The sequence below is a fragment of the Globicephala melas genome, chromosome 1 (genome assembly GCF_963455315.2).
Source record: "Globicephala melas chromosome 1, mGloMel1.2, whole genome shotgun sequence".
Taxonomy (NCBI): domain Eukaryota; kingdom Metazoa; phylum Chordata; class Mammalia; order Artiodactyla; family Delphinidae; genus Globicephala; species Globicephala melas.
Window position 1 is genome coordinate 35,559,284 of NC_083314.1, and position 11,926 is coordinate 35,571,209.

Genomic DNA, 11,926 nt, shown 5'->3' on the forward strand with positions numbered 1-11,926 from the left:
TAGCATTGTGTTTCCCCTCCCCTACCCTATGTATACCCAGCACCTAGTGCAGTTCCTAGAACAACATGAACATTCAAAAATGCTTATTGAGTGAATGACTATCCCTGTAATCCTGAGGTAGTTGATACCATATGGTACAAGAAGTAAAATTAAAGAAAACTGCTTAACAATTTATCTGAGATCTATTGACTTTAGCTGTTTCTAGCCAAATTCAAGATCATTTTCTCAGTCTTCACTGTTATAGAGTAAGAGTAAAAAAAATACGGCTGGATGTTAAAGGAAGGGTCTAATGGGAAGAGTCACTTTGGCAGAAGGTGAACATAATTCAAAGTCTGTTCCTTAGTTTTGTAGGTTTAAAAAACTTGATTTGATTAGTTTATTCCATAATATTCAAGCTCTGGGAGAAGTAATTCAGTCTAATAAAATTCATAAGAGAAAGATTTATCAATCCTAATACAAAGTATTTAAGTCATAGTAGAAGGAAGTTTGGAATTCTATAGTTGTAAAGTTATGTCCACAATTAGGATGGATAATTTTGTGAAATACCCCATGTAATAAACTCTAAAAAGGATTCTTACTCTATGATAAAGGACACATTTTCTTTTTCTATTTAATTCAACATAAATATCCAACAGGATTGAAGTGAACTGTGTTAGACATATTCATTGTTACTTGATAAAGTACTTCTTCCTTTAAAATAAATACTGACAAATTCTCACTATCACCCCCCCCATTGTTGATGGTAAAATTACTATTTAAAATAAATTCATTTTATTTTTATTTATTTTTGGTTGCGTTAGGTCTTTGTTGCTGCACGCAGGCTTTCTCTAGTTGCGGCGAGTGGGGGGCACTCCTCGTTGTAGTGTGCGGGCTTCTCTTATTGCAGAACACGGGCTCTAGGCGTGTGGGCTTCAGTAGTTGTGGTGCGCAGGCTCAGTAATTGTGGCTCGCGGGATCTAGAGCGCAGGCTCAGTAGCTGTGGTGCATGGGCTCAGCTGCTCTGCGGCATGTGGGATCTTCCCAGACCAGGACTTGAACCCGTGTCCCCTGCATTGGCAGGCGGATTCCTAACCACCGCACCACCGGGGAAGCCCTAAAATTATTAAATCATTTGCTTCATACGTGATATTTCCATTTCCAACATTATATCTTTTTTTAAAACACATTTTATGGCAGTTTTTTTTGAATATCATAAAAAAGGTGTTGCTGTGGACCTCCATTTCCAGTAATGTTGGGCTAGGCATTCAGACAAACCCTTCTTGCTGAAGCAGTGGAAAGCCAAAAATACAGTGAAGAATTTGAAGGATTGCCAAGGCCTGTATCAGGATAAGGATAGAAGTCAGGTGTGATGCAACCAACATTTGGGACCACTTTTATTCTGGAGACATTCCTCTATTCCAGAATGGGTGGCTGAGATGCTGAGGGATGCTTCTGATAGCTCCACAGAAGCAAGGGATCTGAGATTGGAGTCCAGATCCACTAATGGTTGGGACCTAGTGAACCACACTCACTGCAGGTTGGGACCTCAAAGAGCTGTACCCGAGAGTGAGCATAAACTCTCCCAGCACTGGGATGGGGACTAGCTCTGTTGGACTTACTAAGTTACGGTTATGTCTATATAACTCTACTTTGTGAGCCAGTTAAGAGGTTATCAGGAATAATTTTGTCTATATTTTGTATTTAACCTCAGCATTGATTTTGAACTTGACCTGAGTAAGCTTCAATTCCAAATTAACAGCTTTCAGCCTACTGCACTTATTCAAGAGAGCCATCATTAGGGTTTTAGACCTGGTCAAGTCACTGTGACACCTACTCTAATTATTAACAATTAATGAAGCCCTTCAATTGATTACAGAGAAACGCCATCATAGTAAGATCAGAAAACACTTCTTGTTATACAGAAGGAATTTTAGAAAGACAGAATGGCAGAGAAGCAGTTATGAGGAAGGCAGTTACCAAAGTAAAGACAAAAGACTATTCTCAAAGCTGGTTTCTCATGAATTCTTGATTTTTTACTAAACTCACACATATGGAAGTCATAAAAGTTTTAGTGAGTGTAGGAAAATATGTTCATGATACCCTGGCACTTGATGTCATCTGATAAATACCCTCAAAATCTATAAACACAATAGAGATAAAGACAATCCAAGTCAGAACAAAAATTTAAAACATAAATGTATTTGAGATGCTTTTCTATTCTTGAACCTCTCATTTTAGATTTAGAGATATAATAAACATAGTATATACTACTCCCAATTATTACTAAATAAGAGTGTAAGCCATTCCTTTCCAAACACTAACTGGATGGTAAGAGCAGAAAAAGAGAGAAAAAAAAAAAAAAGAAAGAAAACCACATGCTTTTTTTTTTCCTAGCGAAGAAGTTCTTTTTTTAATTATTCATTTCATAACTAGCATTTGAAACAAAATTTTCAAGATGTCAGGGGCCTAATGACTTGTAGCTCTATTTTTCACTATGCAGGAGGTTACATCACAATATTTGACCTTAATATCAAAGCATCCCTTTCTATTTGTGTTAGGTTTTTGAGGTAAATTTTACTTTGTAATATTCACCCCTTACTGGTCTGAGTTCTTTCCTTCAGAGCCTCGGAGAATAAATGTACTTCATCGTTCACACAACACTTTCCCAGATTTGAAGTTAGCCGTCACATCAATCTGAGACCCCTTTTCTCTTTTACAGGTAATTGTCTACAGTTCCTTCAGATATCCCATTACAGCTGTCAAACCTTAGATTTTCATCATGTTTTACAAGTAAAACCCTCATCCAAACCAATGCAATGTGATTAAAGTAGGATACATTAATACTATTGCTTCCTTTTTTCTAGATCTTTTAACTATTAAAATGCAACTATTTCTGCAACCAAAGTCATATCACCCTGTTGGGATCAGAATAATAGTTAAGTTCTATTGCTATTTCTTCCTCAATTCAACTATAAAGCCAGGTTTTACTCATCCTGGACTCACATAATGTGTTGTGTTAGCACTTAAGGGCAGGACTTCGCATTTATGAGTATTCAATCTTAGGATTTTTCAGCCTGTTGAGATTTTTGAATTGTCATCTATTGTTATCTATAACTTTAATAACTGTCTTTAAATAGTGGATGAAGACGGACTGCATGAGGCCAAGGATATAGGACTGACATAAGCCATCAGAGGTTTCTGGAAGTTGACACCGATTCGTTTATATAACCGTGGTCATAGTTGTGGTTCTCAAATTTTTATTATCATCAAAATTATTTGGAGGGCTTGATAAACAGACTGTTGGTCTCATTTATTTCTGACTTCTGAGAATTTACATTTCTAAAAAGTTCCCAGGCAATGCGATGCACACATTTTGAGAAGCATTGCCTTATGGGTAGTTAATTGTTCAACAAACTACCACCACATATCCCAGGAGACTCCTTACAAACCTTTTAATATGATGTTTGGCTTGACTTATTCTAAGGTTGGATTTATGTTGACCCCCAAAGATACATTTTGACCTGATGCACAAATTGATCAGATTGCATGGTTCCACTCCCATAATTTTTATGTTTTCATTGAGAAGGAAAGGGTAAGTAGTTCAGTTTAGTTAGAGAGCCGAAACTCTGGCCAATTCTAACTCCAGTGCTGTTTCAAATGTTTAAATGTTGATATTATCAAAGATGAAATAAATTCTCCCAGAGAGATGTTGCAGTTTCCAAACAGATAGATCTAAGTTCACACAGACCTCAGTCTATTATAAATGAAAGGGAACATTCAGCCTTTCCACTTTGACACTTTGTCAGCAACAGACATTGAATTACAACTTTCAGGAGCTGATGGCATACCAGAAAGTTTGGAGTCAAAGACGGAAAATTTCAAATGCCCTCTGGTGTTAAAAAGAAAAAAACATTTTACTTTCTCTTATCCAAGTGGTTAAGACTCCACCTATAGAGTGAGATTTGGCAGGTACTCGTACATAAGTCAAAGCAGTGATGATAAATATGTAACTTGACTGTAGCAGCTGTTCACTGGCCCTCTGCCCTCCCCAAAATATGCTCAGACAACAATACTTTCACTTCATTTATTCCTTCAAAACAAGTCAATTCATACAATATTTATGTATTTAAAATTATACACCTCATAAAATCAATGCATCTTAATGACAATGGCAAAATCACATAAGAGTTGTACAAAATGAAAGTAGACGTCTCCCAAGTAGCAGCAGTGCGTTAACTTTGAAAAGATGCTGGCAAATAGACAAAATATTTTTAAAACAAGAAAGCACTGTCCATCTTCATTAAGAAAAAATATTTTCTTATGCCAAGTGAAACAGAACTTTGTTGTTTGTCCTTCCCTATACTTTTCAAGTCATATTTTAAAGCTCTAAATTTGACAGTTTTATGGGTTTCTTCTTGCTTCAGGAATTTCAACCTCTACTGCATTAATACAGGAAATACAGGACTATTGTCATTCTCTATTCCTTTTGACAGACTATATGTACTTATTCTGTATTTTAAACTTAATACTTTTTTAAAGGAAAAAAAGTTACTCTTTGCTAAGGAAATTATATTTCCTGTAAACAGCTTATGTGATGAATGGCACCAAGGTGAACTGGAAAACTGACAAGAATTAGGTGCCCTGGTCCTTTTAAGTAACTTACAGGCTACAACTAACTACATATCCTATACCAGTATAGAGTCACGCTCATGTAATCTTAGTAGGAATTGTAAACCTTTCTTAGGTTAACCTGTTTGCCTACAACATAACTAAATCATATCTTCACTATCCCTAAACTCTTAGACATAGATTTGTATTTTTAAAAGCAAGTATAAAAAAGCATTATAGGGCTTCCCTGCTGACGCAGTGGATGAGAGTCCGCCTGCTGATGCAGGGGACACGGGTTTGTGCCCCGGTCTGGGAAGATCCCACATGCCATGGAGCAGCTGGGCCCATGAGCCATGGCCGCTGAGCCTGCACGTCTGGAGCCTGTGCTCCGCAATGGGAGAGGCCACAACAGTGAGAGGCCCGCGTACCGCAAAGAAAAAAAAAAAAAAAAAAGCATTATAGCAAAATCCTTGTAGTCATGGTTTTATACTGTACTGACAAGCCTTTCCATTACGGCCTTGCTACATTCTATGCCAAGAAATGGGGGAGAAGGGTTAAGGTGATGCAAAGGCATTGCTTGAAAAATTTTCTGAAAAGCATAATTCAAGACTAGGAATGCATTCATTTGAGGATCTCTTCTGTTTATGTGGCACTTTATCTTCTTGCCCCTTTCTCCCTTTACTCTGAAACAGCACGGCAGGGTTACCAATCTCCTCTAAATTCTATCAACCAAGACCTAAAGCAATAATAATAATTTCTTCTAAGTCAAATACTCAAAGCACTGTAAACAAAATGCCAACTAATTTCTGGAGAAGGAAAAAAAAACAAACAAACCCTTTTCCACAATTAGGGAAGTTTTATAATCTTTTAAGTTGGATGAAATGTGCTGAAATACCATAACTCTTAGTAAGAAAACATCTTTAGTTAATAAACTAGCTTATTCAAATCAAGTGTTTCACTTTAGACTTAATGATGTTGCTTACACATGATGCTTTTAAGGCCTTTGACTCAAAAATCAGCTCAAAATCGTTTTGCTTAGAAACAAATGAAGGGTTTTAAGAATCTAATCTTTTCAAAGTTGTAGTAGTCATCTTTGTGCTACAAGGACAAATATGAATACTGCATTGTACAATGAATAAAGAACAATCACATTATAGAAAAAAGTAACACTTTGAATGCTAGGGCACAGAGCATGCTGCTAATAGTTACTGAAATGGAGTTCTGCTGTTACCAAAACACCAGAATGTTGTACCATTGGATACACTATTCACTGATGGTAACTGCTGATTAAGAAGAACTGATAGTTGGCAGTTCCAGAATTATATTTTAATGTCTTTGACAAGGTCCCCGGAGAGGGCTAACATGTAAACTTTTATTTCATATTTTTAAAGTGCTGCAAATAATAACAAATGTGTGTTCTCAATACATGAAAGAACATAAAAATCTTAATATATGGAAGTTTAGGAAGGCCACCTGACACATAAAGAAAAAAAAATCCCTCTGCTGCTAATCTTCTAAACTCCCTATTCAATTTTTTCAAAAAAGACATAGAAAACTATGTTCAGTTAGGGCAACTTGCAACATTCATGTTTTAATGCCTACACAAGATAGAAAGAATAAGCTAGACAAGCAAGTTAGGCGCATTTATGGGCATGTACAGCTAAATAATATGTTAATTCATTCCTGATTATGATTTTGCTGGGACTTGAACTTCATGGAATAATCAAGTGGTATGACTATATTAGTTTTTGCCAACAGCCTCAAGCTGACCAGCCCCCAAACCTTTCAAGGGTATCACTTGACTGTGCCCATTATCCATTCACGGGAAACAATTAAGAAATCAACCATGAACCACTAACAGAAGATGTACCATACTGATGTCTTCACATGGCTATCACATCACAAAATTCCCAGAGATATTAACTTCTGAAATCACTCTCTATCTAGAAGTACATTCATTGCCCTACATCTAATCTTTAAATCCAAAGAAGAGTAAGAAAAAGAAGAATAAGGGAAAGGAGGAGTGGGGGATGGGAAAGCACAATCTTCATTCATTCTGCTACCAATGTAAACTATACTCGTTTTAATTAAAAAAAAAAAAATCTTGTATGGCAGTCAAAAACTGAATGAATAGGAAGAGGGGTTTCACTCTACTCAACAGCAAATTTAAGAAAAAGTTTCTTTTAATCCTGTTGCAAGATTTCAAAATTCTCAAGATTAGAATTTACAGACATTAATAAACTAATTTCAAGAGTATAAGAAGTACAATTAAAAACATCTAAGTTCTGTGAGGCTTACAAGCTTGAGTTCAGAATTAGCACAAGTTTAGGTTTTTAAATCCTCAATAATTAAATGATCTGCAAATAGTGCTTCATCTTGAATTCCCCATGAACAGAACATTACTTAAAAGTCCTAGTGCTGAATTTCAGCAGCTGATTAATTTAAAAAGTCATTATTGAGAGCGATCTATCAGTGTCCAACTGAAGAATGCACAACCTAATTAACAGGTAAAACAGAATAAACTAAGAGCCCCTGAATAAATATTTGACTTGTTATAAAAGCATAAGCTTAAATATGCAAACAAAGCCACTTAAAATAACAGGTTTCATTTTATAAAATATCAGGTTCTATTTCTTTCCATTTGTTAAATTGGAAATTTGTTAAATTAAAATCAAATGTATTGACTGAAAAATTATATATATATATATATATATATCTCACTTTGCTGTACCCCTGAAACTAACACAACATTGTAAATTAACTATACTTCAATACAAAATTAAAAAAAAATCAAATGTATTGATAGATAAAGGATACTCAATTTTAAAGCAACAGAAATTTATGCTGGGAAGCATCAATATATACCTGACATTATAAATTACTCAATAAATATCTGTTGCATGAATAGACTTCTCTAAAATTCCAGTAAGCAAGTATCAAGTTTGGCCCCTGAAACACTTAAGAAAGGACGGCAAGGTTTATGAATAATGATGCATAAAGCTCAATTTGATGGGTGATACCCAGTGGTATACTCTTAACCTACAGCTTTAAATTTAATATTTTCTGGGGGAAATAAGATACAAAATCCTTTTAGACCTGATGACAGGTACAAAGAGATATTCAATCATATTCACTTGTACACATTATGATCGCCAAACATTAAGTTTCACAAACTCACAAGTGCTATTTTTAAGGCTTAGTTAAATAGAAAATTAAACACTTTTGAGCTATAGTGACCACAATAACTTATAATGCCTAAAAGACCTATTCACACAAAAGGTACTCAAGAAATGTCATCTAATGATTTCAAGCATATTTTGTGAATTGTTCCTTAAAGGTACATTTCTCCTAAATTGTTTACATATTCCTTAATTTTATATGGCTATCTCTACCAAGTGAAAGTGCTAAAAGTAAATCTCAATTTTGAAACATTTGCCAAGAAGATATGCTAAAATATACATGTGCTTTAAAGTATACCATTGGGTTTTTTTTTTTGGCCACGCCACGCGGCTTGTGGGACCTTAGTTCCCCAACCAAGGATTGAACTCGTGCCCTTGGTAATGAAAGCACGGAGTCCTAACCACTGGACCGCCAGGGAATTCCCATACCATTGGTTTTCTAAGTGAGATACTTAATCAAAAATGAGACCAAGATAATAAAACTTTACAACATCAGGTCTCTTCACATTATGTAAGATAATGCATAACAAATTATAATTTAGCATCCCTGATCATCAGAAGAATTAAGAAAAGAGGTAGAAAACTTTTATCTGGAAGATCTCATAGTGAAGCTAAGTTTTAGAGGGTGTGCCTTGTGGATTAGCCCACCAAGCAAATGGCTACACATCTAATATCAGTAAGAAGCAGAATTCTGAGAAGGCTGAATAAGGCAAAGATTTAAAAACTGTCATATTTTGTAAGTGAAACAAATTCATTCAATATTATTATCCCGATTACTTTAAAACTATGCAAAAGTCAAGGTAAAAGATGGTGGATAAAAGTGCTAATTTTCAGACACATGAAATCATTTAAAAGAGCATTAGTGGTGGGATAAGGCTAGCATGAAAACAAATTCTGTTTAGGTAGCCAAAGATCTCACAAAAACCAAACCAAAGCACGTTATAATTTTAGATGAAAAGTTTTTTTAGGAGTTGGAGGAAGTGCTCTTAACAAAAGGCTGAGGAAATCAAATCCCTCCAGGAAAATCTTAGGTAGAAAGGCAAAAATAGAGCATTCAAATTTCAAGGAACTACAATTAAAAAAAATATCCTGCTTAATTTTAAAGTTTTATCCAATGCGACAAAGATGAATAAATGAGTTGCATTAAAACACGAGGCCGGGCTTCCCTGGTGGCGCAGTGGTTGAGAGTCCGCCTGCCGATGCAAGGGACACGGGTTCGTGCTCCGGTCCGGGAAGATGCCACATGCCGCGGAGCGGCTGGGCCCGTGAGCCATGGCTGCTGAGCCTGCGCGTCCGGAGCCTGTGCTCCGCAACGGGAGAGGCCACAGCAGTGAGAGGCCCTCGTATCACAAAAAAAAAACACAAAACAAAACATGAGGCCAACGGTCTTTTAAAGCTTCAGTAATCTGCTCAGGCACCTCCTCTCTAATACATTCTACTTTTATAACACAAGAAATCCTTAACTGGGCACTATCAGTTCTCGTTGTTAGGTAACATTCTCAAGGAGTAGACTCAACCCTGTAAAAATTGCTTCTTATGTACTTTTAACTGGTGAAGTACACATTTATAAAGTCTACCAAGTTGCAATATGAATCAGTTTTGACAATTCTGAGTATCTTCACTTGAGGAATCAATTCATAATTTAGAAACTATTAACTCAGTTCTTAAAAGAACTCAATTACCGGAGACACTGTGGTTTATGTCCCCAGTGGCCTCACCTGAGGCCTTTCGCATTACCCAAAATATGAAGTTGTTTTCTTCTACAAGTTAATGCTGCTGGGTGCTAGTTTATAATACTAAAAGTCAATCTTCAGGTTAGTGTCAGTAGGTAGCAAGGACCACCTATATTCTGTCACCCCAGCAGAGAGAGGGCATGTATCACCACTGTAGACACACATCTGTAAACTTGCACACTAATTTTAACAAGGAATTCAGTGTCTTAGTGGCTTTAGGTTAAAAGGATGGTTCAAGCATTGTGTCCTTTTGTTCTTTAGGGTTACGAATAGCTTATTGGAAAACCCAGAACCTTCTGGATCTGTGAGGTAGTAGGCGTCAATCCTCATTATGCATGGATCACACTTCTCCGAAGTTGGTATGGCCTGTCTCCTTGGCATGGTCCCTTGCTTCTGCGTGTCCAGTTAATCCCTTCTGACATACCATGCATCTCAGGGTGAAGCGGTTTACATCAGTAAATTGTCTCTTGCTTCTAGCTTCATCTGCTAATTCCAGTGCTTGCACAAGAACAATATCATCATTAGAGGAGAAAATGGTCAGAGGAGGGGTGTCTGGGTTGGGGAAGACACGCTGAAGCGGATCATAGTGGATGCCATCATAAATAAGCAGGACCCTTTTGGTATATCCTGCATCTTCCCCAAAACGATCAATTCGTACTGTCTGTGTATCCACCACACATATTTCGCATTGATAAAACTTAGACAAAATGGATATCTCAATAGCTCCACCCCAAGTATCATCCCTTTTGATCCAGTCACAGTACTCTTGATTTGTTTTTCCCAGTATTGCCTTGCTATAGAAGTCTGGATTGCTTGCTACAATTTGTGCTATGAGATGTCTCATCTCAGGGGCACAAGCTGGATTCAAGACTCCTCCTTCAACAACATAGTACACACTGGTAAAGAGGCAAGAGTTGTCTGCTGGGACCACCGCTCTGGTAAGCACAGGCAAAGTTTCCCTTATGTAACTAGGAGCACCATGTTTTGTAAATGCAGGTGACATTTTGGGCCTGGTTTGGTCTTCTTCAACAATCAGCATGTCGCCTGTCAAAAATAAAACAAATCCAGAACTGAAGAGAAAGTATAGGTGAAATTGGGTGTTTACTAACCAAGTCTGTAAATTACAAACAGAAGGAGTTAAAGTATAAGCTGGGGTTACTAGGGAGAATACAGCTTTGCAGACATGTGACCAGTAACACTTTCTGTTCACTGTATCTTCATAAAGACGCAAATGGAACAAAGAGCAAAACATTTTAGGCTGCACCTCATTTAGTAAAGGGGCCTGAATTATACACCTTCATACTTGCTTAAAAAGATACATTTCAAGAACAAAATTTTCTTAAGCTTGCTCTCTGCAGTTTAAAAACACTTCCAAAAGGTGTTTGTCACAGACTCGGCCACTAGGGGGTCCTCTCCTTACGAAACTTGCATACCTACCCTGTTCAGTGTTTACAGGATCCTTGATACAACAACGGAAAGCTTTTAATTACCATTATTGCTGTTCAAGTTTTAATACTGCACAGAAATAACTGCTGTTGTCTAGAACTTGAAAGGGCCTTTACTGGGTGTGTCAGAGCAAACTCTAAAATGAATACAACTGTCAAAGTAAGTATGTATGAAGGTGATTGCAAAAATGAACCAGGAAAGCAAAAAAGTATCCTACATCCTTCAGACCGGCTGTCTTATTTCAGTGATATAGGGGAAAAGAGCCATCAGGACAGAGAAAATAGGTCCCATTTTTAAAATACTGTTGCGGACGCAGAGGGAAACAAAATGAATGAGACGTTTTCAAGAGAGACCAGAAAGCAGATTGAGGAAAGGTTAGTCCAAGGCTTTGGGCTTCTCACAGAGGCTGGGCCCTCCCTGCTAGACACTTGCCCTGGCCTCCGTCAGAGTTCTCTGTTCTTTTATCTTTCCTATCCTGTTCCTCCAAGCCCCCAGCTGACCCACACCACCTCGCCCTGTTTGTTCTCCCTTATGCCTCTCTCCGACCTCTCAGGACTAGCCTTGGCCTAGCCTCGATTCCCTTACCTGACTGAATGGGCAAATCCTCCAGAATGGTATCCCCGTTGCTGAGGTCCAGGCACTCGGGCGGGTATCCTACGAGGATTCGCTGACAGCCGGGGGCGATCCCGGTGATGGCGGCAATTTGGCCCTGGAGTTCCCGCATCCGGGTCCGGCTGGACAACCCCTGCAAAACATGGGTGCCATCCTTGGCCTTGCAGCGGAGCCTCCACATCGTGTCGGTCCGGCCGCCCACAGACCAGACACCCGTGGGGCCAGCTTTGGTCCCGGCAGCAGGTTGGCAGACGCCGCCGGGGTAAGAAGCCGGCGGGTGGACTCCAAAATAGCCACCCTTTGCCGGTCCAAACATCGCGAGATGTCGCTGGTTGTTACAGTTCTCGCGATACTCTGCGGCTTCTGTTT

At 38.0% G+C, this 11,926-nt stretch overlaps 2 protein-coding genes across 2 annotated transcripts in view; both read right to left on the minus strand.

The window, feature by feature from the left end:
• The window catches only part of C1H1orf116 (chromosome 1 C1orf116 homolog), a 36,868-nt gene extending 25,201 nt beyond the window's left edge, over positions 1-11,667 (minus strand). Inside the window, exon 1 of the mRNA XM_060293891.2 lies at positions 11,531-11,667. The gene's annotated coding sequence lies outside the window, so the exon portion shown is untranslated. The remainder of the gene's footprint in view (positions 1-11,530) is intronic.
• YOD1 (YOD1 deubiquitinase) lies at positions 4,059-11,873 on the minus strand. Its single transcript, XM_030872888.3, has 2 exons — positions 11,531-11,873; positions 4,059-10,543 (listed from the first exon to the last, which is right to left on the minus strand). The coding sequence occupies exons 1-2, from the start codon at positions 11,871-11,873 to the stop codon at positions 9,840-9,842; spliced, it is 1,047 nt and encodes a 348-aa protein (XP_030728748.2). The 3' UTR covers positions 4,059-9,839.
• Between the last annotated feature and the right edge of the window lie 53 nt (positions 11,874-11,926).

Bases quoted from the DNA above. Each gene is read 5' to 3' on its own strand.
- YOD1 (XM_030872888.3), bottom strand. From the start codon at position 11,873: ATGTTTGGACCGGCAAAGGGTGGCTATTTTGGAGTCCACCCGCCGGCT. The intron at 10,544-11,530 runs GTAAGGGAATCG...TATTTTTGACAG, and splicing joins GGATTTGCCCATTCAGTCAG to GCGACATGCTGATTGTTGAA.